Below are 24,937 nucleotides of genomic sequence, written 5' to 3'. Positions count from 1 at the left end.
GACTAACTCCTAACCCTAGCTTCCCTATCTTTTGAAAAGTTAATAAAATGGAGATGCACAATCTGCGAGCCAGCGAGGCATGCGAGGCATGCGAGTCAGACGTGCGAGGCACTCAGGTTAGCCTAAAAAACACTCCGGTTAGCCTAAATAGCACTCAGGTTAGCTTAAATAGCTCCCCGGTTAGCTTAACGGTTAGCAGTTTATGTTGGGTGTTGTTCATGCCTCGCATGCCTCGCATGTTTTGTTCATGCCTCGCACGTCTGCCTCGCTGGCTCGCATACTGTATACACTCAATAAAATTGTATATAATACTTAGTAATTTTTCATCAATGTTGATATTGAATGGGAGACAAATAAAAACGTTTAGCTTTATCAACTTTAGCTCAAATTGACTTGAACATAACAAAGTTATTTATAAATTAATCATTTTAGAAATCGTCAGAGATGATCTCAAACAGGTGAAAAGTGATGTTAGAAACATCAGCAAGAAGCTGGAGACTCTGAAGTCATCTGAAACTGAGGATAAAGGTCAGTTCCAAGATGTAAACTCCGAACTCTATCCCCATATCTATTGAAAAATTCAGAGGATTTAGTGGGGGGGGGGGGGGGGGGAGGGCTAACTTAAGTGCAGTAAGAGTTTTTGCTGGGTGATTTTTAGGGATTTCGTATCAATATCATAGCAGTGTTTTGTGGCACTTTGTGGTGAAATTTATGCAAAAAAACATGGATTTTAAGGTTACTTTTAAGGAATCAAGGTACCTTCCGGGAAATCCTTCGTTAAAGCTAAATTAGACTTCAGAATCTGAAAATAAGACTAGTTTTTATTTTTGTTGTTTCGATAAATGCACCCAAGCCTTCAAACACAAACCTGGTGATGTTCACTTGACTGAATAATGAGCCTTCGCATTAACGCAAACATCCAAACAAACTGGACTTTATCAATCATGATATAATAAACTAAAAAAGGGTGTGAGGCTTTTTTGATATTGTTATTGGTTCCCGAGAAAAGCAATTGTAAAGTTGGCCAATAGAAAATTTACATATGCGTGTCACGCGCTAGGACGTCACGATAAAAATATTTTGAATTCGCAAAAGCCTCACACCCTTTTGTAGCTAAATGTCCGACCAAGATGCTGGCCAAATTTCACCAAAATCCATCATATCTACATACCCTATTAATTGATTTAAAGAAAGTTAATTCTCTGACAAACAAGCTTTGATTTTTGGGCCTCGAAAGATTCGTACAGTTTTCACACCTCGTTAAAGTGGATGTCAACACAATCATAGTGAATCATGCCGCGGACCGATCAAAAATGGCGTGGAGCGGCTATCTTTAAAACAGGGAACGGGGAATCGGGGAACGGGGAATCTTTAAAATGGGGAATCTTTAAAACGGGGAATCTCTAAAGTGGGGAATCTTTAAAACGGAAAATCTTTAAAATAGGGAATCTTTAAAATGGGGAATCTTTAAAACGGGGAATCTTTAAAATGGGGAATCTTTAAAACGGGGAATCTTGATAATGGGGAATCTTTATAATGGGGAATCTTTAATACGGGGAATCTTTAAAACGGGGAATCTTTAAAATGGGGAATCTTTAAAAGCGGGAATCTTTAAAACAAGGAATCTTTAAAATGGGGAATCTTTAAAACGGGGAATCTTTAAAACGGGGAATCTTTAAAATGGGGAATCTTTAAAAACGGGAAGTCTTTTAGCTTGACAAAGTTTTTCGAAGTGTCAAAAGTACCAAGTTAAATATGTGTGGCAGACATTCAAGCGAGCGGTCGGTCTGGAAAGAACAAATATATTATTTATACACCCTCCCCCCCTCCTCAGGAATTTCCTGGACCCTTGACCCCCCCACCCCTCTGGAATTTCCAATCCCTTCCGTGGGGGAGGTATGGATATTTTCTGGAACCACACATTCCAGCTTTTAAAGATTGCCCATTTTAAAGATTCCCGCTTTTAAAGATTCCTCATTTTAAAGATTCCCGCTTTTAAAGATCTCCCGTTTTGAAGATTCCCCATTTTAAAGATTCCCGCTTTTAAACATTCCCCCGTTTTAAAGATTGCCGCTTTTAAAGATTCCCCATTTTAAAGATTCCCGCTTTTAAAGATTCCCCATTTTAAAGATTCCCCGTTTTAAAGATTCCCCATTTTAAAGATTCCCCGTTTTAAAGATTTCCCATTTTAAAGATTCCCCACTTTAAAGATTCCCCGTTTTAAAGATTTCCCGTTTTAAAGATTCCCCACTTTAAAGATTCCCCGGTTTAAAGATTCCCCATTTTAAAGATTCCCCGTTTTAAAGATTTCCCATTTTAAAGATTCCCCACTTTAAAGATTCCCCGTGTTAAAGATTCCCCATTTTAAAGATTCCCCGTTTTAAAGATTTCCCATTTTAAAGATTCCCCATTTTAAAGATTCCCCGTTTTAAAGATTCCCCATTTTAAAGATTCCCCGTTTTAAAGATTTCCCATTTTAAAGATTCCCCACTTTAAAGATTCCCCGTTTTAAAGATTCCCCACTTTAAAGATTCCCCATTTTAAAGATTCCCCGGTTTAAAGATTCCCCATTTTAAAGATTCCCCGTTTTAAAGATTTCCCATTTTAAAGATTCCCCACTTTAAAGATTCCCCGTGTTAAAGATTCCCCATTTTAAAGATTCCCCGTTTTAAAGATTTCCCATTTTAAAGATTCCCCATTTTAAAGATTCCCCGTTTTAAAGATTCCCCATTTTAAAGATTCCCTGTTTTAAAGATTCCCCATTTTAAAGATTCCCCACTTTAAAGATTCCCCGTTTTAAAGATTCCCCACTTTAAAGATTCCCCATTTTAAAGATTCCCCGTTTTAAAGATTCCCCATTTTAAAGATTCCCCACTTTAAAGATTCCCCATGTTAAAGATTCCCCATTTTAAAGATTCCCCGTTCCCGTTCCCCGTTCCCCGTTCCCCGATTTCCCGTTTCCTGTTTTAAAGATAGCCGGCGTGGAGCCTCAAAAGAGTATTGTGACCAAGCCGGTCATGGTGTTTTGCGGGAAAGGTCACATTGTTTATCTTTGGATCCAAGACGAAATGGGAAAAGCGAAGAATTCCTTTGAAACCCGGAAAAGCAGAGGCGGCGAAATAACAAAAAGACGGTTCAGCCGTCTGAAGAAGTGTTGTTGATCATTTAAACAAGCTTTGGTTGGTGCAATGAATACCCTTGGGTATGGTTTTCAAAATGTCACCGCGCTGCTCTACGCGTATTGGGATTTGTGCATTGTGTCGCCTTAAGCCATTTTTACCTGATGTCCTAAACACTCTTTTTAACAAACCGTCTGTTCTTTTTATGAGTTTTTAAATTTTTTTCATTAACTTAGCCAGTAATGTAGTATCTAACGAACGAGTGACAAAAAGAAATTTTGCAAATTCCAACAACTTTTCGTTTACAGTTCCCTTAAAGAAATATATATGAGGGTGAACAGATGGATTTTAAAAAATATATATATGAGGGCGAACAGATGGATTTTAAAAAAATATATATGAGGGTGAACAGATCGATTTAAAAAAAATATATATGAGGGTGAACAGATGGATTTTAAAAAAATATATATGAGGGTGAACAGATGGAGTTTAAAAAAATTGTCATGACATGCATGTAGCTAGTCCCAGTCCCCAACCTTGCAACAGACAAAAAATCCCTAAAATTGGCTACTAAAGAAAATTGATAAATATAATTATAATTATTGTGCTTTGACATCATAACTTCAATAAATATTCTAATTTAAAAAAAAAATCAATACATCACGTTTTGCACACTGGTGATCTTTAACTATTTCTAATGTTTTCAATTTTCATGTGCACGCCATTTTAGTTTTTGGCCTTTTCTGTTCTGATCACAATTTATTGACTAATGTCAAGTATGGTTGTGACTTGAAAATCTGTAATTTTAAACCTTTTAATCGAAAAAGATGGTCCAAACAACTTTTCTGTGGAAGTTAAGGTTTCCAAGATAATTGATGATTAGGAAGTTTCCATAGCAACGTACAATATGGTATTTAGTTAGTTCCCACTTGACTTGAACGTAACAAAGTTGTTTGTTTCTCAGAAATCCTCAGAGATGATCTTGCACAGATGAAAAGTGATATTAGAAACATGAGCGAGAAGCTGGAAGCTGGTACCCTGAAGTCATTTGAAACTGGAAATACAGGTCAGTTCCAAGGTATTAACTTTAAACTCTATCCTTGTATCAATTAAAAAATTAATAGGATTGAGTAGGGGGACAATTTGACTACAGAATAAGGGTTGTTGCTGGGTGACTTTTAGGGACGATTCTGATTCTTAGTTTTGCAGTGTTTTGTGGCGCTTTTTTGGTGAAATATGAGCTAGGGTGAACAGATGGATTTGAAAAAATTGTCCTGACATGCATTGAACTAGTGCCAGTCTCCAACATTGCAACAGACATAAAAATCCCTTAAACACGGAGCGATCCTATAAAAGGGAAGGACACGCCCCCTTTGAAGCGGTTTGTTGGCTTCCAAACGTCGGTAACGGTCGGGGAAAAAAGAGAGAAGAACTATCGTTTGTAAAATCGAAGAGGGAATCGATTTATCAATAAAAATAAGCTAAACGCTAGCTATATATCTTGTAAGACACCAGAAATTAGCGAGATTAACGATAATAACGGAAATAATCAAGTTTCGTTGCCGCAATCGAAAGATTATACGAAACTTACCTCGAAATTCGAAATCCTTCTACCAAATACACAGTACAAAGATCGAAACCATTATAAACTGAAGCTTGCGACGAACTGGACATCTATATCCCTCCATCTGAACATGCTGATAACCAAAACGAGTCTGTGTTGTTCGCCAAAACTGGCAGGATTTTCAAAATGTAGCAGATGTTTTCCGCTAAACGGCCGCTCGAGTCGTCATGTCGGGTTCAAGTTTATTACCGCTTGTGTATCTATCGATCACGTACGTGAAAACTAACTCTACTAATCCGCTGGAAGTGGCAGCAATAAATTCTAAACTTCTATGCACAAGTCAAAAATAAAAACATCTAAACACATTTCGTACCTGATCATGAATATTTGCTAATTCGAAAATTCACCAAAGATATAAACAAAACACGACCCGATGTTGCTCTCATGTATCTTATTGATGAAATGATAATGGCAATGGCTCTCACATCAGTATTAAAATTAGCCAGTACCAAATAATATTCTAAGTTTTATTATATACAGTAAGCAATAGAGAGGCCGGCTTCAAAAATATTATCAGCTCCGTCGTCTTGCGTGCGATCGCTCGCCGCTTGAGACACTTCACTTTTCTCCTCCGTTTCCCGCTCCGTTGTTTCTTTTAGGCTTCGCTTCCGCGACTTTGTGTCTTTACTTATCTCTCCCCCACTAAACGACACAAAGGATCGAAGCGATTCCATCTCGGAAGCCAGTTTCAGAAGAACAACCTATTTCGAGACAGAGTTTGTTTACGAACTATATCCTAATCATTTCGGAAATATCTCGAAAGGATAAGGTTTTACCAGCCGATAAATGAATTTCCGATCTCAAAATAGAAGGATAACTTAACTTTCTAAATTCTTCTCCTTTAGCCATATTCGTTGGATTGATTTTCAACAAAATAATTCGAACTAAAACAGCTTTTCCGTTGCGGCAACTTGAACGTGCTAAAATAAGATTTTTGGTAATCAACCAATCCGATACGCGCGTTTTGGATTTTTGATTGACAGTCTGAACCGTTCAGCCTGGTCTTATAGGATCGCTCCGTGTTTAAGCTGGCTACTGAAAGAAATGGATCAATGTAATTGTACTTTATACATCAACTTTTATAAATATTCTAACTTAAAAAAAAAATCAATACATCACGTTTTGCACACTGGCGATCTTTAACTATTGGCACTATTTTCAATTTTTACATGTGTGAACCATTTGAGTTGAAGCCTTTTTAACTCGTGAATGCGCGTAGCGCAATGAACGAGTTATAGCGATAGCTGACTGTTGACTTGGTTGGTTGGTTGGTCGGTTTTGTCGTTAACTTTCGGGCGTGCGCAGTGAATGAGTTTTAAATTCAATTAGTGGAAAAAACGCGCGAACATTTATTGTTCACGGTGCGTCAGGAAATTCTTATTCAATATGTAGAGAATAATTTGACGATCATTTAGTGCAAGAATGGAGATTTTTCGTTCAATCTGAGCAAAGTTACAAGTTTTTTCAGTTTTTCAGAAAGTCCGGGGTCGTAAACTCAATTAGTGAAAAAAAAAAAACGTGAAAATTTTTTTCACGACGCGTCAGAATTCTCTCATTGATTCTGTAGAGAATAATTTGACAATCATTTTAGTGTAAGAATGGAGATTTTTCGTTGAATCTGAGCAAAGTTATAGGTTTTTTCGTTTTTTTCTACAAAGTGCGGTTTCTTTTAAGAATTAAAAATAATTTAATTTAGAAGTAATTTAATTAAAAAATAATTTAATTTGTCAGTTTTCGCGCGAAAGTGGAACGTGCCATGTCACGCATTATTGACGTCGTAAACAAAATTATGCAAATTTCTGGTGTGATGAACACTTTAAGATCTTGTCAGCTTTCATAGAGGTTTCAAGAGGAAAATATGTTTCATGTTCGAAATTTACAACTGGTAATTTATGGGAAAGCAAAAGGACGCGGTCGATAAATAATTGTTATTTAGCAAGAGCTTGTCATAGCTCATTATTTTTACTTGAGGATTGCGTGGACTGAACTCCAAAGGAAAAATTTCACGCATTTATGTCGGGCATGAAATGTAATGCGATACTTTGTTGAACATATTTCCCTTTGTGAGATCGGCTTGCCCTACAGTAATTTTGTAATTTTAATTTCCAAAAAAACTTCACTTGCCCGATGGGCAAGTGATGGTCAGAATCCACTAGCTCGATCGCAAAATCCAGTAGCCCCGGACTATCGGGGACACGAATTTGCATGACGTAGCTGCACATGGCGTGCTTCTATGAACTTTGAATAAAAAAACACGTGATTTTTTTTTTTTTTAATCAGCGCATCAGAATAATCTTATTCAATCTGTAGAGAATAGTTTGACAATCATTTTTATAGTACAAGAAAGGTTATTTTTCGTTACATAATCGGGCAAAGATATAATTTCTTTTAGCTTTCAAGGAAGTTTCCGTAGCCGTCTAAATTTCAATTACTGTGTCATCTGCGTTCACGAGTTGGCTCACAGGAGCCTTTGATTCTGTTCTGGTCATCTGCCTTGCCAAATATGGTTGTGATCGACTCAGAAATCTTTAAAACCTTTGACAGTGGAACACTCCTCTATGGACAACCGGATATTATGGACAGTTTTGTTTGTCCCGACGAAAAGGTCACATATTTCCTCTAAAATTACCCAGCTTAATACGGACAACGGACACTCTTCTGTGTCCCGAGCGACAAACTCTCCTACATCGTCAACCCCGCTTCACAGACACTGGTTATCTGCGCACTGATTTTTCATTGTCACAATTATGCAAAATGTAGACATTGTACCCTGTTCAAATAATGACAGATATCTTTGAGTTAAATTATACGATTTTATTACTAAAATCAGTAGCTAAATGGCGTGACATGTTTGATCATTCTGTCTCTTTAGGGTCTTTTCCCCTTTTACTGTAGTCATTAATTAAGTTTTCTGCCCATTATGCGATGATGATAGGACTTTGATTCCGTTAACTTCACTGTTAGTCCGAGGATATGATAAATGAGCATAAGGTTTCTTTAGTTTGAACTTGTTACAGTTGCAGTTACAGACACGTTAAGAAATTAAACAATGTTTTGTTGCTGAAAAAATTTATATTATGAGTCCGTGATTTTTTTTCTGAGAGCCGGCTAAATGCAGACACCTGGATAATACTGATCACACTTTGGCACGTCCCCTTGGTGTCCGTATTAACCAAAAAGATGGTCCAAACAACTAGGGTTTCCAATCAAGATAATTGATGTTAGACAAAAAAATATTCTTTGATCCTGTCATATTAAATTAAAAAACAATGTTTCCTATTCAGGATCGAAATTTATGTTGAAATATAAGCTTTCGATTCCCTCTTGGAATCTGTGATGATTTTGATTGATTAGATAATTAATGATTACATATAGGAACATTCCATAGCAACAATATAGTAGTTACTGTACCTTAGTTTCCAGTTAAATTGACTTGAATTCAACAAAGTTGTTTGTTTCCCAGAAATCGACAGAGATGACCTCGAACAGATGAAAAGTGATATTAGAAACATCAAAGAGAAGCTGGAGACTCAGAAGTCAACTGAAACTGAAGAAAAAGGTCAGTTCCAAGAGACTAACTCCAAACCTCCTCATTAGGAGTTGACTTGTGCAAATCTACCTTTCGTAACAAGAGGCCGCTTAAAAATTAATAGCAAAGATTGAACAAAAAAAGGCAGCATCGAGACAGTAAATGTCTTTCTTTTACGTATATAGTTGTCCATTATTAAATCCAGTCCAAAGGAAAATCAAACCCCAAAATTGTTGATATTTTTTAGCTTATCCCATGGAAAAAAACTGTTGATTTTTGTCTTCGCCCTATACCCCACTTGGGAGCCTGTTCACAGGCATATATCCAGTCTGAAATTTATACTGACCGTAAAGCAAAAACAGGTGTGAAGAGTCTAAACAAAACCCGATATAGTATTTTGCTAATAATTCCTTTTACTTTTAGATGATTCGGAGGCAGAGTATATTGACCCAATACGTGAACTGTACAGAAGAGATGTAGGATACCTTGATCTTTTCCCTTGGTGTCAAGGAAATTTCTTCTTTTCCCTTGAAGAAATCTTCACCCGGCTCATAATGCGCAACAAGGATAAAACGAGAGGAACATTGACGGAAAAGGTTGTGGAAATGTCTGCTATCTTTCAACCACATGAAAACTGCTCCAACCCGAGGACAGTGTTAATTGAGGCTGACCCTGGTATGGGGAAAACAACATACTGCAACAAACTTGCGTTTGATTGGGCCACCGGTAAAGCAGGAAAAGATTTTCTGAAATTTAAACTGGTTCTGTTGGTGAGATGTTGTGACATCAATTCAAACCTTCAGGACGCCATTGCCGCTCAAGTCCTGCCTTCAGATATTAAAGAACAAGAGCGAGAGAAATTCTTCGACTTCATTAAACACAATCAGTCTAATGTTTTGCTTGTCCTGGATGGATTAGAGGAGTCACCGAGTGGTAAATTGTCAGAGTTACAAGACATCATCAAAGGTAAAAGTACAATGCTCCATAAATGTCCCCTTGTGGTTACAGCTCGGCACGAGGCTGGCATAGAAGTTGTGAAATACTGTGACACGCTACTGGAAATAGAAGGATTTACCTCAACTGATGCCAGTGAGTTTATTCAAAAATTCTTTGAAGGCAAGGGAGAGCAGGGAGCAAAAACGGCCCAAAATCTCTTAGAAAAACTGGAGGAAGATCAAAGCCTAAAAGAACTGATCGCAAATCCCCTCAACACTGCACTTATCTGCCTTCTTTGTGAAGACTCGGATGGCAAGCTTCCCGAAAGTAAAACAAAACTTTACTGGGAGATTGTAGAGGATGTCCTGAGAAGGTATAAGAAAAAGAAGAACTTACCAGAAACGAGTAAAAATGTCATTGAAGAGCACAAATCACAGCTAAAACAGCTTGGCTTGATAGCGTGGAAGGCTCTACTTGAAAACAAGAAGTTTTTTGAGAAGAATCAACTTGAAAGTCACACGGATGAAATCCCAGGGTTCGGTTTCCTGTCATGGCAGCGCGGAAGCAGCAGACGAAAACCACATCCCCAGTACTCCTTTGTTCACAAGAGTTTTGAAGAATGGTTCGCTTCCTTTTATCTCTGTTGCCAGCTTATGTGTGGAGAAATGAGTCCTGAAGATTTAGCTGCTGACGAGAGATATTTCTCTTTGCATGCTGACCTCAAACAAGTGCTGTTGTTTACATGCGGCATGCTCGCGGAAGAATCAGAAGACAAAGCAACGGCTCTTATCCAGCGTTTGGCGGCTCACGTTGACAAAGGTGACGAGAGTTGGGAGGCTCGAGAGAAGAAAAATGAAAAGTTTTTTGTTGCAGTGGAGTGCATCAAGGAATGCAAAAAAGAAGGTAGTAATTTTCATTTAGATTTGGCACGTACTTTCGGTAAGTTTCTGACAGTTCAAAGTGTATTTGTCTGTTTGAGAAATTTAGGTTATGTTGAGTGTGATATCATTGCTAAGATGCTTACTGAGAACACAACTGTGACAGAGTTGAGTTTAATTGGCAATAAACTGGACAGTAAATGCGCTGATAAGATTTGTGAAGGGTTGTGTATTAATAATACTCTGGAATACTTGGATTTGTCTTACAATAAACTCGACAGTGAATGCGCTGATGAGATTTTTGAAGGGTTGTGTAATAATAATACTCTGGAATGGTTGATTTTGTCTAACAATAAAATCGACAGTGAATGCGCTGATAAGATTTGTGTAATGTTGTGTATTAATAATACTCTGACACACTTGTTTATGTCTAATAATAAACTCGACAGTGAATGCGCTGATAAGATTTGTGAAGCGTTGTGTACTAATAATACTCTGAGACTCTTGGTTTTGTCTGCCAATAACATAAGTTATCCTGTTGGTAACAAACTCAAAGCAGCACATGGTGACCGTATCGGTATTTAATGTCGTCAAAGTTTAAGCGCAATTTTCATCTGTATTTTTGAAACAAAGTAACGTCATTTAAAACTCCAATAACAAAAGTATGTAAGTGCTCCGTAAAAACTAAAATCTTACGTTAAGTTCCAGCCGACAATAAAAGATTGAAAACCATCTTAGATAAGATGCTTTTTGGTGCAAATTTAATATTACAAGAAACCTGGCTCAATGCGGGATGGTTTCTGTCTTAATTGAAGTATGAAATTATGTCATATAATCAGATAGACCGGTTTATAGACAAAGAAATTATTAACAAACATGAAATTTCAAACAAGCACATTTTATTACATTTCAAAACTCACCTACACAGAATTAAAGATGGTGAAGAAAGCGTATCACTGTTTCTCCGTTAAAAAAATTCCCTGTACACAAGGTTAAAAAACCAGGAACAGCTTGAAGTCAGACGTCAATCTAAAACTCGTTGGGTTTTAATCCTTTTCTGTTCCACTTTCCAACGTTGCTAATTTACATGTAAATTCTTCAATTCTTCAGCTCAACTTCGTACAGTTCTTCAAGAAGTGAACAGTCCACAAGCGCTAATTAAACTCCACACAGACTTTTTTTATCAATACAAACATCCAATCTTATGTTTCCATCAATGCTGCTTGAAAAAGTTCTCATTTATGGTCATTTTATCGTCTCAGAGGCATGAATCCTGTATTTAAACACAATTACGCCAAACGCTGTAAAACTCCAACTGTTTTACAAGGTGAGCTGTTTCTGCCGCAGGTGCAGCCGCCATCTTGAATCGAAATCAACCAATCAGAAGAGAGCAGCACAAAATCTGTTTCCTCTGCAGTACGCATGTCCACCATTTTGGATCAAAATCAACCAATCAGAGCACAGCAGCAAAATAAGCTGTTTTCTATGCAGTTCGCATGTCCGCCATTTTGGATCAAAATCAACCAATCAGAGCATAGCAGGAAAATGAGCTGTTTCCTATGGAGTACGCATGTCCGCCATTTTGAATTAAACAGCGTTTTAAAATGAACCAATGACGAGACAGGAACAGAATTTGGATCCTTGTCAGTCAGAAGCTTTACATAAAAATCTGTTTTCCCCCACATTGAAAGTGGACTTGAAACCCAAATTATTATAACAGGATCAAAAAGATATACTTGAATCTCCAATAAGGAGGGCTTTCATTGTCATCTTTCCCTTGTGTTTATCTTGAGCAAGATCTTAATGTAAGAGTTTAGTTTTTACGGAGTGAAAGCTACGCAGATGTTTAATTAAGAATCAGTGTCTTTTTAATTTAGTGTTCAAAACACAGAGCAAGTTCATATGTAGAGGCGGTATAGCCAATCAGTCATCTTTTGGGTTTATCCCTATGCCATTTTCTTTTTTTTTTTTTTTTTTTTTTTTTGTGAAGCTTGTTTGTGAATTTTGATGAGTCACATACGAGACTGAGAAAACTTCTGTTTTATATTTACTTACTTGATATATAAATTCTATCAGCCTTTATTTGTGCTGTATGGCCAAGTGGCCAGGACTTCTGTTTTGTTGTTTTGTTGACTTTTCACAGGTTCAATTTTAAGGACAGTGCCTTCTTTTTCTACTGTGCATGTTCTGTTCATCTCAGGATGGTCCTAAAAACTGATTTCTTAAGGATGGATGTGCCTACTAAGACACAGGTATTTTTGCGCCGTTTATTGATATACGGGAAAGAAAGACCTTAACAAGTGTTATTGAAATCCCAAAACAAAATTGGGGATAACCCCCCACATTTTTCAGAGATAATGAAGGGCGGTGCCTACTAATACATAAACATTTTTGCGTGGTTTATGACTATGCAGGAAAAGCAGATTTTAGCAAGGGCTTCTGAAATCCAAAATTGTTGGTAACCACACATTTTTTTACAGATAATTAAGCAACAATAATTCTAAAAAGCAGTAAAATATAAAGGAATGTATGGTGTTTTTTTCCAAATTGAAGCTTTATCATCTCTGAAAAATGCATGGTTACCCCCAATTTTCTCTTTGGATACCAGGAACTCTTGCTAAGTTCTGCTTTCTCCACATAGTTTTAAACAGCGCAAAAATATCCCTGTTTAAGTAGGCACCACCCATAGCAAATCCGAGTATCTCGAGATACGCAGAACGTATGCGCAGTAACAAAAGTAAGTTAAGTTTCAAGTTGGAAAAAATCCCATACGTTGTTAAGAATTCCAACGTGTTTTAAAAATATTGTTCATTATCTTTAAAAATGCATGGTTACTCCCGATTTTCTTTTTGGCCTTTCTGTACACTTGCTAAGATCTTTTCGGTGTGTATTCATAAACCGCATAAAAAGACCTCCTTTTACAGATGCATGTTTAAAGCGTTTATGACCATGTGGGAAAAGCACATGAGAAAGCGAAAACTGTGTTAGCAAGGGAAAGTTCTCTTCTAAGACAAATGTAAGTAGAGTTCAAAGAAGGCACACTCGTTTCTTTCGTATGCTGTTTGCTCTGTTTTTTGAAATTTATCTTGTGAATAAATATATCACGTAACAAGTACAGTGTGAATAAATATATCACGTAACATGTACAGTGTATATATTATATTGAGGTACGTGCCAAACCTATGACATTGGAACAAAGAAAACTAAGCGTTGAAAAGATCAAAACGACTCATTTTGTATGTTAACTTTTAGAGTAGAAGTTGTAATCTCATTTTTAGAGACTCCACATTTCTGGCTAAAATATTGTTTGTAAATAATGGAAGGATACTTTGATAGCAATGTAAATGTACGGCTTTATACATATACAATAAATGTGGCATTGTGGAGGTAGTGTTGTTTTCATTGATATTGTTACTATGGGTGATAAGTTTACGCTAAAATTTTTTAATCAAATGATTTTTAATCCTTTCCTTGCTGAGGTAGAAACTCATGTCGTGTTCACACTTTTGAGTCTGTGGATAAAATCCTAAAGTATCACCCGCTTGAGGGAAAGATATCAAGCGCTACTTTCCTGTGGTTCTTTTCATCTGGTGTACAAGGTGGTTTTATTTGAGCATACCTTATGCATGCAAAGTTTTGTGTGTGTACAGCTTCCCAGGAGAGGATTCTGATTATATATGCAGGGGGGGGGGGGGGGGATCTGTAAACAAAGTTTCTTTCGTACGTTGGCTATCTATCATCTCATATCCAACACGCACTAATGGAATAATTGTTAAATACGCCATAAAATGATGTCGTAAAATGTCAATGTCAAAACTCACTGCCAAGTTTCCATTGATAAGGCGCACTTGTTACATCTGATGTCATTGTTATTGTCTGTACTCTCATAGACAACAGCTATAAGCCAACCAGCACTCAAGAATTTTTACAGTTATAATTGTTAAAAGTCTCTTTCTGTCTGGATTAGATGTGGAGAAACCAGCAGAATTTTCTTTTATCAGTTCACTGCGTTCTTAGTTCAATAATAATTATTATTGCCAAAGATGCATGTCAGTGTTGCCATTTTCATTTTCTTTTACAAATATTTTAAACTTGTTTACTGACACTGTTTCTCTTAATTCCTGCACAATAGCATTCAAGTTTCATGAATTGTGCATCATTCTTGTTTGCAGGGATTTTACTTATTAATCTTTGTATTCTGCTCCTTGTCATTCTTATTTTAAGAGCCTTTCTTATGGCCTCTTTAACTTGGGACAGCATCATTTTCTTCAGTAAACTTATGTACATAAGGAAGCATTGAAGTGAGTAAAGTCGCAGGCTGATTAAAGGCAGATTGTCTGCAAGGTTGCTTGTCATTTGCAAGGCTTCTGTGGATAGAATGGCTCCTCTTGGTGGCTGGATTATGCTGTCCTGAGATGTCACTTGAGAGAGAATCTTCTTTTGAGGGTTTCAGCCAGAAAGAGCAAGACATCTCCAACAGTTACATTGTAGCTGAGAAAAAGAAGTTAAAAAAAAATAAGCATCAGATATGAACTCTATTAGACGTATTGCCTCTTCAGTGTTTCAAGCAACTTTTATCCATCCATAACAAAAAAGTGACAACTACAATTAAAGGAAAAGTAACAAAACAGCTACGAAAATGACTTGTGGCGGGGAAATCTCAAAGAAAGCCGGGGCTTATAAGATTAAGATTTCTCCCCAGTATTTAACATATTGAATAATCAATAAAGACAGAAAAAAAAAACATTAAAATAACACAATGGAATAAAGAGTTATTGCCTTTTAAAAAGCACCTCATTTCCATGGTACCCATAACCACAGAATCAGCACATCTTTATTTGTCTATGACAATGACTAGCTTTTAACTACCCTGTTAAGCAGCATCCCTGCATATTACCGTAATGACTTGATTTAGCGCCTTTGTTTCAATAAGCTCTCCCTCTTTGATTGGCACCCCTTCTGATTTTTGTTAATAAGCGACCCCTATTGCGTAAGCACCCTCATTCCAATCAATGCCCCTATTCTGTTTCAGTGATAGAAAACATTCACGGCTTCAAGGAAAAGTAGTCTTGTCAAATAGGATTAGAACGGCTCAAGGTAGTACAAATCAAGCCATAAGCAAATCACGTGACAATAATCCCTTTGACAGAATAACCCAATCGGACGTAGAAGATGCTGTGCTGGAAAGATTTGTTATTGATGCAAACAACACTGAAGGTATCTCTTTGAATACACTGATGATTTTCAAAATTCCCTACCATTAAGTGAATATTCACTGTATGTTACTTTTACAGCATCCGTTATTGTTCCTTTTTAAACAAGATGCCCCTCTAATGGCATTACACGGAATGCTTAATGTAGCCCCAATTATTCCCCATTGTATGTTTCGTAGATATTTAAAAAATATCTTCCCTTGGCCATTGAAATAATTGTCTGAATGGTTTTATTCAGATATATTGCGTGATACTTATCGTTGTGTTACTAGGAATCATACCAGAAATAACTATGCAATAACGTCATGACCCCGCTGAACTGGTCTGGCCTCCTCTAGCTCTAATCCTTCGCGTTGATCATTCGATCTGTATTTTAAAGCGGATTTTCTTTGCTGTGAACTCTCCCAATTTCCGCCGTTTCAACTGTCGAGTACTACCTAGAAGTTATTATTTCGATTTACTGCTTGAAAAAGGTTGGTTTTCTCTCTGAAAACGGCAGATCCGGAGTCTTAAATTCAGACATGTGGCCGCCATTGAATGAAAACAACTTTTCCAAATGATGATTTGCTTTGACGTCACACAAGTAGAGATGAGTGGGTCCCCTCCCTCGTGATATACGCGCAGATAATGGAGTTTGATTGGGCCGCTTTTGTTCAAGACAATCAAAACAATAGATCCCTTCTGGGAGAGGGAAGAATTTAATCTAGTTTTAATGAATAAATCAAATGATAATTTGACATCACACAGAAGTGATGAGTGGGTCCCCTCTCTCGTGATATGTGCCTGAAAAATAGATTTTGATTGGGCCGCTTCTGTTGAAGACAATCAGAACAAAATGTCCTTACTAGGGGAGGACAGAGTTTAATGCATAAATTAATGTGCACATTTGCGACACCGATGAAAAAAAAGATACCCGACCGAAACCTAGACACGTCATGCCCTGCGGGCATTCCGTGTAATAAATATCAACAATTGGTTTTGCACATTTGCTGTTTCTCATAAAAGAAACAAGATGCCTGCTACACTGGCATTACGCGTGATGCTGGGGCTGATTCATTTATTCCAACTGTATGCTTTGCCGATTGATAAGGCTATCCTTGCTAGTGGAATAGTTTAAGTCACGACGATCGCGTTACGTTGTTTCCTTTGTGTTACGCGACTCAGAGTATCACCGGAAATTTTAGCCTCCCACGCAGACGTTCTTAGGGCAGGAACGCGTGACGAACCCCCAAGAACGTCTGCGTGGGAGGCTACGGAAAATTTGTGAAATTCCATTACGATAACGTAAGCTTCTCAATGACCTCTTTTCAGTCTCGCGTCGTGGTCTAAGACTGTCAAACAAAGCACGATTCCTTTGCCAGGAACTCACCAATTTCCACCGTTTTACGTGTCGGGTGCTTCTTAGAAGTTATTCTTTCGATTTACCGCTTCAAAATGGTGAAATTTCCGTTTGAAAACGGCACACTTGAGTCCAGAACATGTTAAAACAATATGGCGCGACTATTTAATCCGTCATTAATAAATATATCAAATGATGCATTGACGTCACACAGGTAGGGGTGAGTGGGTCCCCTCCCTCACGATATAAGCGACAAGAATGGATTTTGATTGGCCTGCCTTTGTTGAAGACAATCAGAACAATACATCCCGAGTAGGAGAGGGGAGAGTTTAATGAATAAATTAATGTACCGATTTGTAGCTACTACGAAGAAAAAAAAAAAAAAAAAGAAATCGACCCGTTTTAAGACACGGTATGCCCCCTCGGGGCATCCTGCGTAATAAGTACCCTGTCCCTTATAAGCCCACTCCCTTGAGGTACCATAAGTAAATAAGTGCCCTGACTGATGAATGTGAATTGAATGTTCACTGTTGACCTAACTTGTTTGCTCATAAGTATTGTTGTTGGTGAACTGGCACATCATTGGGCAAGTCACTTATATAGGTAGCATTAAGTTACTATCCAAATAAATTTGTTGCTAAGGTGGCCTTGTAGCAAGTTTAGCTGGCATGGAAAAGAGGAGGGGAGACTTCAGTTGAGCTAGCCACAGAAGGAGGCTCTCTAAGACAATTCTGGTGAGCATTTGCATGAAAATTAAGAAAGAGTGGAGGGGTATCTGAGTTCACAGAGATGACTGTGCTCATGGTCACCTAGATGGACATAATTTAGAGCACTCAAGTATAAAATTAATATGATTACCTGGTGCAAATGCCGCATAATTTGAAGACCTAAAAATGTACCATTTGGCTAATACCAGACCCCAAACATTTTTTCCTCCACTTCAAAAAATTATAAAGTAAAAACGATCAAAGAGATTGCGAGACAGTCATGTGCGCACCTGAGTATCTTTCACTTATTATTCATCTATAACATATAATCATAAACTTAAGACAGAGTGGCAGATGATACATTTGTGTTCACTGGGCAGTCACAAACAGGAACATGATCTCTTATTTTACTAGTAGTCATGAAATGAAAAGTATATGATGGTTTTATACTACGTTATTACTGCAAAAATGAAATTCTGAAAATCTAATTATTCACTTAAAATAAACAAAAATCTAGCATACCTTTTTTGTTGTCAAACCTTAAAAAGTGTCTGCCAAAATCTTTCTATCTGAAAAAAAAAAGAAAATTTCTAACTCCAAAAAGTCCCCACATTGCTAATTTGAAATCCAAAAAAGACCCTTCCAGCCACTCCTCCTCCACCACTAATACTGGGTACCTGAATATCCACCCCCCCCCCCAAAAAAAAAAATTATGGGTTTTTAAACTTTCTAGCCCCAGTTATACAAAGGACAGATAACTTATCCAGTGGATGAATCCATAAGGTAGCAGATAAAACAAATCACTTGCCTGGGGAACTTTTTATCTACTGGATAAAGAATTATCCAGTAGATAAAGTTATCAGCTCTTTGAAAAACCAGGGCAAGCTGGTTTGGTACCACTTTGGATGCAATTCAATTCAATTCAATTCAATTTTATTTACACTTATTACAACGAAATACAATATATTTTACAGTAAGAAAAAAATTAAACGTACAGAGCAATTTACTTAATGATTTTACCTTCTACGGAAGAAGTGCGTAGTGGCCAAAGGAGCAAGGCTTTCCTGTTGGCCACTACCTCTGTGCAGTTAAATAAAATAGGGGGAAGAAGAATTTATAATACTGGTTAAAGAGCTCTGCTAGTTAAATTAGGCTTGGGTTAGGAAAATACAACAGTAAGGAAAAAAGTGTTTACAGCAAATATATAAGTATATAATATACGTTAATTTTTTTATATTATTTATGTACAAAAATAACCATGATTATTTGAGTTGTCTTTTAGCCAGAAAATTTGAAAAATGATAACTTGTGAGAAATTATTGTCAGGAGGTGAAAATAATAATTTTGCACACCCATAAAGCAAGATTTTGGAACATTTTAGGGGTCATCTTAAGGATGACACCTCCTTCTGCTACTGTAGAATATTCTGCACGAAATAGTGCCTCCTAATTGCCAACAAGTCAGCTGAGCGAAGACGCGAGGCTGGCGAGGCGGCAGCATTATAGAGCCGTGCGAAAGTACTGTGTGGGCGGAAAAAATCCCGAGTGATCGAGAGGCATGTTTGTAAGGTAAGATTCCTGAGTGTAAGGTAAGATTCCTGGGATTCCAATGACGTAGTGAAAATTGCAAGGGACCAATCGTAGCTCGCAGATATTGTGACGTCAATGCCGCATGGTTCTGATCGTCGAAAGCGTGCCAAATCCAGACAACGCCAGCGGGCAAAAGCAATCAAAAAAACTGAGAAACCTCTTTAAATTGATTTCAATCCAACCAAAGCTAAAGCAAACGACAACTGTAACAAACTATCGGCCAGCGAGCCACACGAGAGTAAACTCGACATCGGCCAGTGAGCCAACTTTGTAACCGCCAGCGAGAAAAAGGCAATCAAAGCAACTCTAAACAGTTTTTGCGAAATATTTGAAAAACGTGCCCCCGCATGGGTCGATAAATTCGCTTCGAAATGGATTCGTAGTTCCTTCAAATCGCTTACGCGTCTCTCATCTCGCATTTATAATTATACGCGTTTCTTTCTAAGGCGTAAAAAAAGACTTTTCTGAGTAAATTTTTCATTTAGGAAAGCTTTCTGTACGTTTTTCTTTCTATTTTCATTGAGAAAACCTGACAACTGTGTAATCTTGCGTAAACAAACACATGCTCTCGAGACGGATCAAATTTCACCCATGTGATGCGCGGATCAAATTTAATTGAAATTTCGGAAATTTTTACATGCAAGTTTGTTTTTTGGAACATTTTTAATAGGCAACTAGTGTATTTTATTCCATTATTAGTAATTTTAACTATCTTAGACCAAAGGGGTGTTTTTTTTTTGCCCTGTAAGTTATGTATTTTTACTGCACATGGGGTAGGAAATAACCACTTTGTTAATTTTGCTGAATTTTGGAAAACCTCTGGAAACGGCTGGTGCATAATGGGTTAATACCATTAACATCGGACTGGCCCATACATCCCTAAGCAAACAGTCCGTGCATGTCCTTTGCCAACTGCTTGAATACGAGCTATATCTGGTATATATAAAGATACTTTTGTGGTGTTTCTGACTATGCAGGAAAAGCAGATCATAGCAAGGACTATTGGAATCCAAAGACCACGCATTTTTCAAAGATAATAAGTTTCAATTTGGGAAAAATGCCATACATTGTTACATCTCTGAAGTATGCAGGGTTAACGCCAATTTTCGTTTTGGATTCTAACACAGCCCTCTCCAAAGATCTGCTATACCTGAAACTCTCCTTTGTATAAGCGCGGTGTGCGACAAATGCAGACTGCAGACTTGCAGACCTGCAGACTTGTAGACTCAACATACTGGCCTTTCCCAATTCACCTTAAAAATAATACTGTGTAACCTCTGCCATTCCATATCATGTGCTGTCCGCTTGGTACGCTTTGATACTTGGCTACTTTCACGATTGTCCTTCAGGAATAAAATTCTTACGTGCGCCAGTTTTGAGAAAACGTTGTCAAACTATATAGCAAACAGCATGATAATACGGGCTAGGTTCTGACAAAAATACAATTTTAGTGATTTTTTTTTATTTTCTAAAATATCAGGATCGGGTAGACTCTCCGACGAACGAGGCCTTTTGCATTGAATTTATCGGGTATCGAACGCCTGGCAAGAACGAATTAGCTGCACAGCGTTATTAAAAAGAAATTAATAATTGGTTATCGAGATATCCGAGTTCAAAGTTAGAATAGCAAAAAAATTATGTAGACGTGTTGCTCAAGTGGTCGCCCTGCCAAAGTTAGTTTAAATTTAAAAATTCCTGCGCGAGATTTTAGCTCTTAAAATTTCGTAAACAACACATGCCTCCACTGGGGATTATATCACTCGATCGTACTAAATGCCGCGAGCTAGTGAATCAGCAACACTCCATGGAATCAACAAGACTAGCATATAATTCTCGCATATAATTCTCAAAGTTGCGAAAATCCGGAAGTTTGCAGGTCGGCAAGTCTTCACGGTTGTCCTCAGTAGCCAAGTAGCCTTAAAGCGTACTTAGCGGACAGTGCATGATGTGGAATGGCGGAGGTTACACAATATTATTTTTAAAATGAATTGGGAAAGGCCAGTATGTTGAGTCCATCAAGTCTGCAAGTCTGCAAGTCTGCAGGTCTGCAGTCTGCATTTGTCGCACACCGGTATAAGCGTCACCTTTTGCCTCCCTTCCTCACTGGTCGTCCGATTTTTGCTTTCCTCGTGTTCCCTATTTTTGTAAGCTGTTCTTCAATAGCCTTCCGCATGTCAGTAAAATCGGGAATTTGAACGTAACGAATTTGCTTGCCCTGTATAAACATTGTTGGAAAGTCCATAACTTCTTGTCCATTTTGTTTTGAAAACTTCTCGTCAGACATGGAAATATTCATAAAGCCATCGACATTATCAATCAGCGCCGCAGCTGAAGATTCATTTCGTAGTTCTACAATGGTCCTGTGACCTTGTACAGCTTGTAAAAGACAAACTAATGTTCTTTCAGAGGTCGCTCGCTCTCGAGCGCTCGCCATATTGAAATTTTATAAAACTAATTTGGTCCCCAGTCTTTCCCGCTTGTCGAAATTTTTGGCGGGAAAAGAGTATTCTTCCCCCTCCCCTCCCCACTGCTCTGTTAGGGGACCTGGATGTCCTTAGTTGGAAGAAAAATCTTAAAAGAAAACATAGTGCTATGTGATTTTTAGGAACGTGTTAAATATTGAGCCATTGGTTGAAATATTTCCCTCAAAAACGTTTTCGGTAATCTTTTTTGTGTATTTTCAAAGTCAGATGACTGTAAGTTTTAGAACCCAGGGAAGAGAGCCCAAGGAAGACAGTATATCATGTATGAGGCACAATGTGCCCTGTCAATATCAAGATGGCGAGAGATTTCCACAGATAACCAAGGAAAGAAGGTACTTAAAGATGATCAAAGGAGTGCAGGCAGTGAAAGGAGAGCTCAGCGGACTAGACAAACAGTTATCAGATTCTTTTCTCCATGAGGTGAGCTTGATTCTCTGTTGATCAATGTCGCTTTTGATCTGAGTCAAATCTGGGGCCTGATGCAAGCGACCATGTTCTGCACAGCCTCTGCATGCAACCCTCGCTATCTACTATATAGTTTTAAGCTTAACAATTATCCTACGAAATCGCACGGAATATTGCCTAATACTAAGCTACTTAAATCAGGGGGTATCCTGGAAGATTGAACAGGATAATTGTTTTATTATTCAACACACTGATACAAAGCAATGAAAACATAGTTTTATTGCAGAAAAGCTGGAGACGATCTTTACTTTGACATTTCTCTCCCCCACACACGAATTTCCGTGTATCTGTTGACTACGGACGACCGAATATTCGGTGCACTATGAGCATATTAAATTATTTGGGTAGTGTTACAATATGTTGAATAATGTACATGCATTGGGAAACTGGCAATATTTTGTTGCGGGGAGGGGGGGGGGGGTACAGAGACACAATCTGTGGAGAATTGGAAAAGGAAATCATAGTGTCAGAAAAGTAGGGGTCACGGACCATTTGAGAGAGTTAGCTGCAGTCAAAGTTAATTCAACAACTATCAGCCCTATGTGTGGTTAGATTTTTAAGTATGTGCATGCTGCTGCACGGTGTAGCTAGCCTGACATTTTGACATAAATTATGTGCCTTATAATCATTTGGATCGTTCAAGACTGGATCAGTGATTCTTAAGATTATTTTACACAAAATGTTAGGTTGTTTTTTTTTTTTTGTCAAGTGACAGCAATTATAGCTACCGGTAATTGTCTTGTTGAGGATTTGGTACCTGAATACTTCACCAGTTCTGCTTCACCCCCCCCCCCCCTCCCCATACCTCCTGGCCTATAGGCTAATGGATAATATGTATCACCCCTGGACAGTTTGCAAACTGGTTATGGTTGTCATGGTGGCCTGGTTCATGTTAGTTTGTTTTTTATCTTCTCCAGCTGTTTTTGCAATATTTTTCCAAATATGCATATGCATATTGATATCTTGCTCTATTTCTGAAAAGTTGCAGTTTTCTAGACAATCAAGGAGCGAGTATGTTGAGATGAGAAAGTCAGCTAGTTGTCCGACTAAATGCTACAAAAATGTGATGAAAGGTATTTAATTTTTAGTTGCTTTGTTTCATTGATGAATTGTAATTGTGTGACCGATAAACTAAGGCTTAAAATAATAAGTTTGTTTGAACTTGACTTGGTCTTGAACTTGACCCCCACTACAACTAAACTCCATAGTATGACAGTCTCCTCACTGGGTAGAATCGGTTTATTTTAAAAATATGCATTTTTTTTTTCTTTTGAAAGAGGTAAGGGCGGTATACAGCTTCAGAAAACAATAATTTTAAAAAGTTTTTTTTAGCAATTCTATCTTAATCCACTGCATGCAAACATTTCTTTAAACCACAATCCACTACAGCATACATAACATTCAGGGACGAGAAAAGCAACTAAGCTAGTTCAAGGATTTAATGAATTCAATACATTGTGTTTGATAAACATTTTTGTCGTAGAGAGAAGGTGCTTCTTTTCTTCAAACAAGCACAACATTATTAAGATTACAAAACATGTTTTATGGAAACTTCCGTCATAATTTGTCAGTTACAGTACAATGACTGTTACAATATTGAGTCAAACAATATGTTTGACTGATGGCAATTAATTAAATAAAGACTTTTATTATTATGAATATTATTATTATCGGACGTTTCGGAGTGATCATGACTCCATTTTCAAGGGAACTATGTAACGGATCATACAGATCATGCAAATTACATCATTTAAAGCAATCTTCACGCAAAAATTAACATAATGGGGTGCGAAAATTACACAAATACTTTCGCACAAATAGAGTCCGATTGCATGTTACAATTTTCGCTCTATAATTTGGTGCAAAAGTAGTTGTGTAATTTTGGTACCTCGCGCTTTAAATGATGTAATTTGCATGATGTGTTACACAGTTCCCTTGAAAATGGAGTCATGATCACTCCCAAATGTCGGATGTTATTGTTCATTTTTGCTGTTATATGCTTGAGAAAATCTCTTTTAATAGTATTATTATTATTATTATTATTATTATTATTATTATTATTATTATTATTATTCAATAAGAAAAAAGTAACAACAACTAGGGTGGTAAAAGCAAGTATCATACTTGCTTTTAAAGCAACAAATGTCATACTAATACATTGGGTAACTTATTTTGTTCTTCCGGCTGCAATATTACTGCTTGAAATGGTTGTTGCCTTTAGTTCTTGACTAGCCAACTTATTCACACTATCATTCTATAAATTCAAGTTTGTTTACATTTCAGTTTCTTTTCTGAGCTTTGATGTCAAGGAATGGATCACTGAAAATGACTTACTTGTGCATCGGTTAAAAGTGAGTAAAAAAGCTGGCACAATAATGGACTGTTAAGTTTCCTTTAACGTTGCAGTTCCTATGATCATTAACTTAGCTAGAGATCTCAACAGACAAACAATAACAATGTGATGTTTGGCATAAAGGGCGAACACCGTTCTGCGATCAGCGTGACAGACGACTCCCATAGCATGACCATAAAGCCTTACTTATCTCCCTAGCACTATTAACTGTATTTAAGACCAGCACTGGGTTGGAGCACTGTGGGGAGCAGGGATGGCGCAGTGGTGAGAGCACTCGTCTCCCACCATGTGGCGCCGGTTCGAATCCCGGACTCGGCATCACATGTGGGTTGAGTTTGTTGTTGGTTCTCGTCTTTGCTCCGAGAGGTTTTTACGCGGGATGCCCTGAGGGGGCATACCGTGTCTAAAAACGGGTCGATTTCTTGTTGTTTTTTTTTTCTTCGTCGTAGCCACAAATTGGTACATTAATTTATTCATTAAACTCTCCCCTCTCCTACTCGGAATGTATTGTTCTGATTGTCTTCAACAACAGCAGGCCAATCAAAATCCATTCTTGTCGCTTATATCGCAAGGGAGGGGACCCACTCACCCCTACCTGTGTGACGTCAATGCATCATTTGATATATTTATTAAAGACGGATTAAATTGTCGCGCCATATTGTTTTAACATGTTGTGGACTCAAGTGTGCCGTTTTCAAACGG

At 37.6% G+C, this 24,937-nt stretch overlaps 3 protein-coding genes across 10 annotated transcripts in view; 2 read left to right on the top strand and 1 right to left on the bottom strand.

Moving 5' to 3' along the window:
• Positions 1-13,472, top strand: part of LOC146450025 (uncharacterized) — a 32,283-nt gene extending 18,811 nt beyond the window's left edge. For 5 of the 6 annotated variants that reach the window (XM_085100838.1, XM_085100843.1, XM_085100840.1 and 2 more), the window contains 4 exons: positions 433-528; positions 4,084-4,185; positions 8,207-8,302; positions 8,696-13,472. In XM_085100838.1, coding sequence (XP_084956964.1) covers positions 433-528; positions 4,084-4,185; positions 8,207-8,302; positions 8,696-10,671 — 2,270 coding nt within the window. In that variant the 3' untranslated portion in view covers positions 10,672-13,472. The remainder of the gene's footprint in view (positions 1-432; positions 529-4,083; positions 4,186-8,206; positions 8,303-8,695) is intronic. The other variant, XM_085100844.1, reaches the window with a different exon arrangement.
• LOC146450023 (uncharacterized) overlaps positions 1-24,937 on the top strand; it is a 95,972-nt gene that overhangs the window by 48,943 nt on the left and 22,092 nt on the right. Inside the window, exons 14-16 of the mRNA XM_085100812.1 lie at positions 21,621-21,837; positions 22,865-22,955; positions 24,166-24,233. Coding sequence (XP_084956938.1) covers positions 21,621-21,837; positions 22,865-22,955; positions 24,166-24,233 — 376 coding nt within the window. The remainder of the gene's footprint in view (positions 1-21,620; positions 21,838-22,864; positions 22,956-24,165; positions 24,234-24,937) is intronic.
• LOC146450024 (U7 snRNA-associated Sm-like protein LSm10) lies at positions 12,078-21,600 on the bottom strand. 3 transcript variants are annotated; one of them, XM_085100875.1, is made up of 3 exons: positions 21,019-21,600; positions 17,868-17,914; positions 12,078-14,577 (listed from the first exon to the last, which is right to left on the bottom strand). In XM_085100875.1, the coding sequence occupies exons 1-2, from the start codon at positions 21,366-21,368 to the stop codon at positions 17,911-17,913; spliced, it is 354 nt and encodes a 117-aa protein (XP_084957001.1). In that variant the 5' UTR covers positions 21,369-21,600; the 3' UTR covers positions 12,078-14,577; positions 17,868-17,910. The 3 variants fall into 3 exon arrangements, 2 of the variants coding, with proteins under 2 accessions (XP_084957001.1, XP_084957002.1); XM_085100876.1 differs by having other exon boundaries at positions 12,078-14,557; XR_014860407.1 differs by lacking the exons at positions 17,868-17,914; positions 21,019-21,600 and adding an exon at positions 17,497-17,856.

Source organism: Pavona decussata, unplaced genomic scaffold (genome assembly GCF_977016875.1).
Source record: "Pavona decussata unplaced genomic scaffold, jaPavDecu1.1 SCAFFOLD_510, whole genome shotgun sequence".
NCBI classification, from domain to species: Eukaryota; Metazoa; Cnidaria; class Anthozoa; order Scleractinia; family Agariciidae; genus Pavona; species Pavona decussata.
This window is presented reverse-complemented; position numbering and strand designations above follow the sequence as displayed.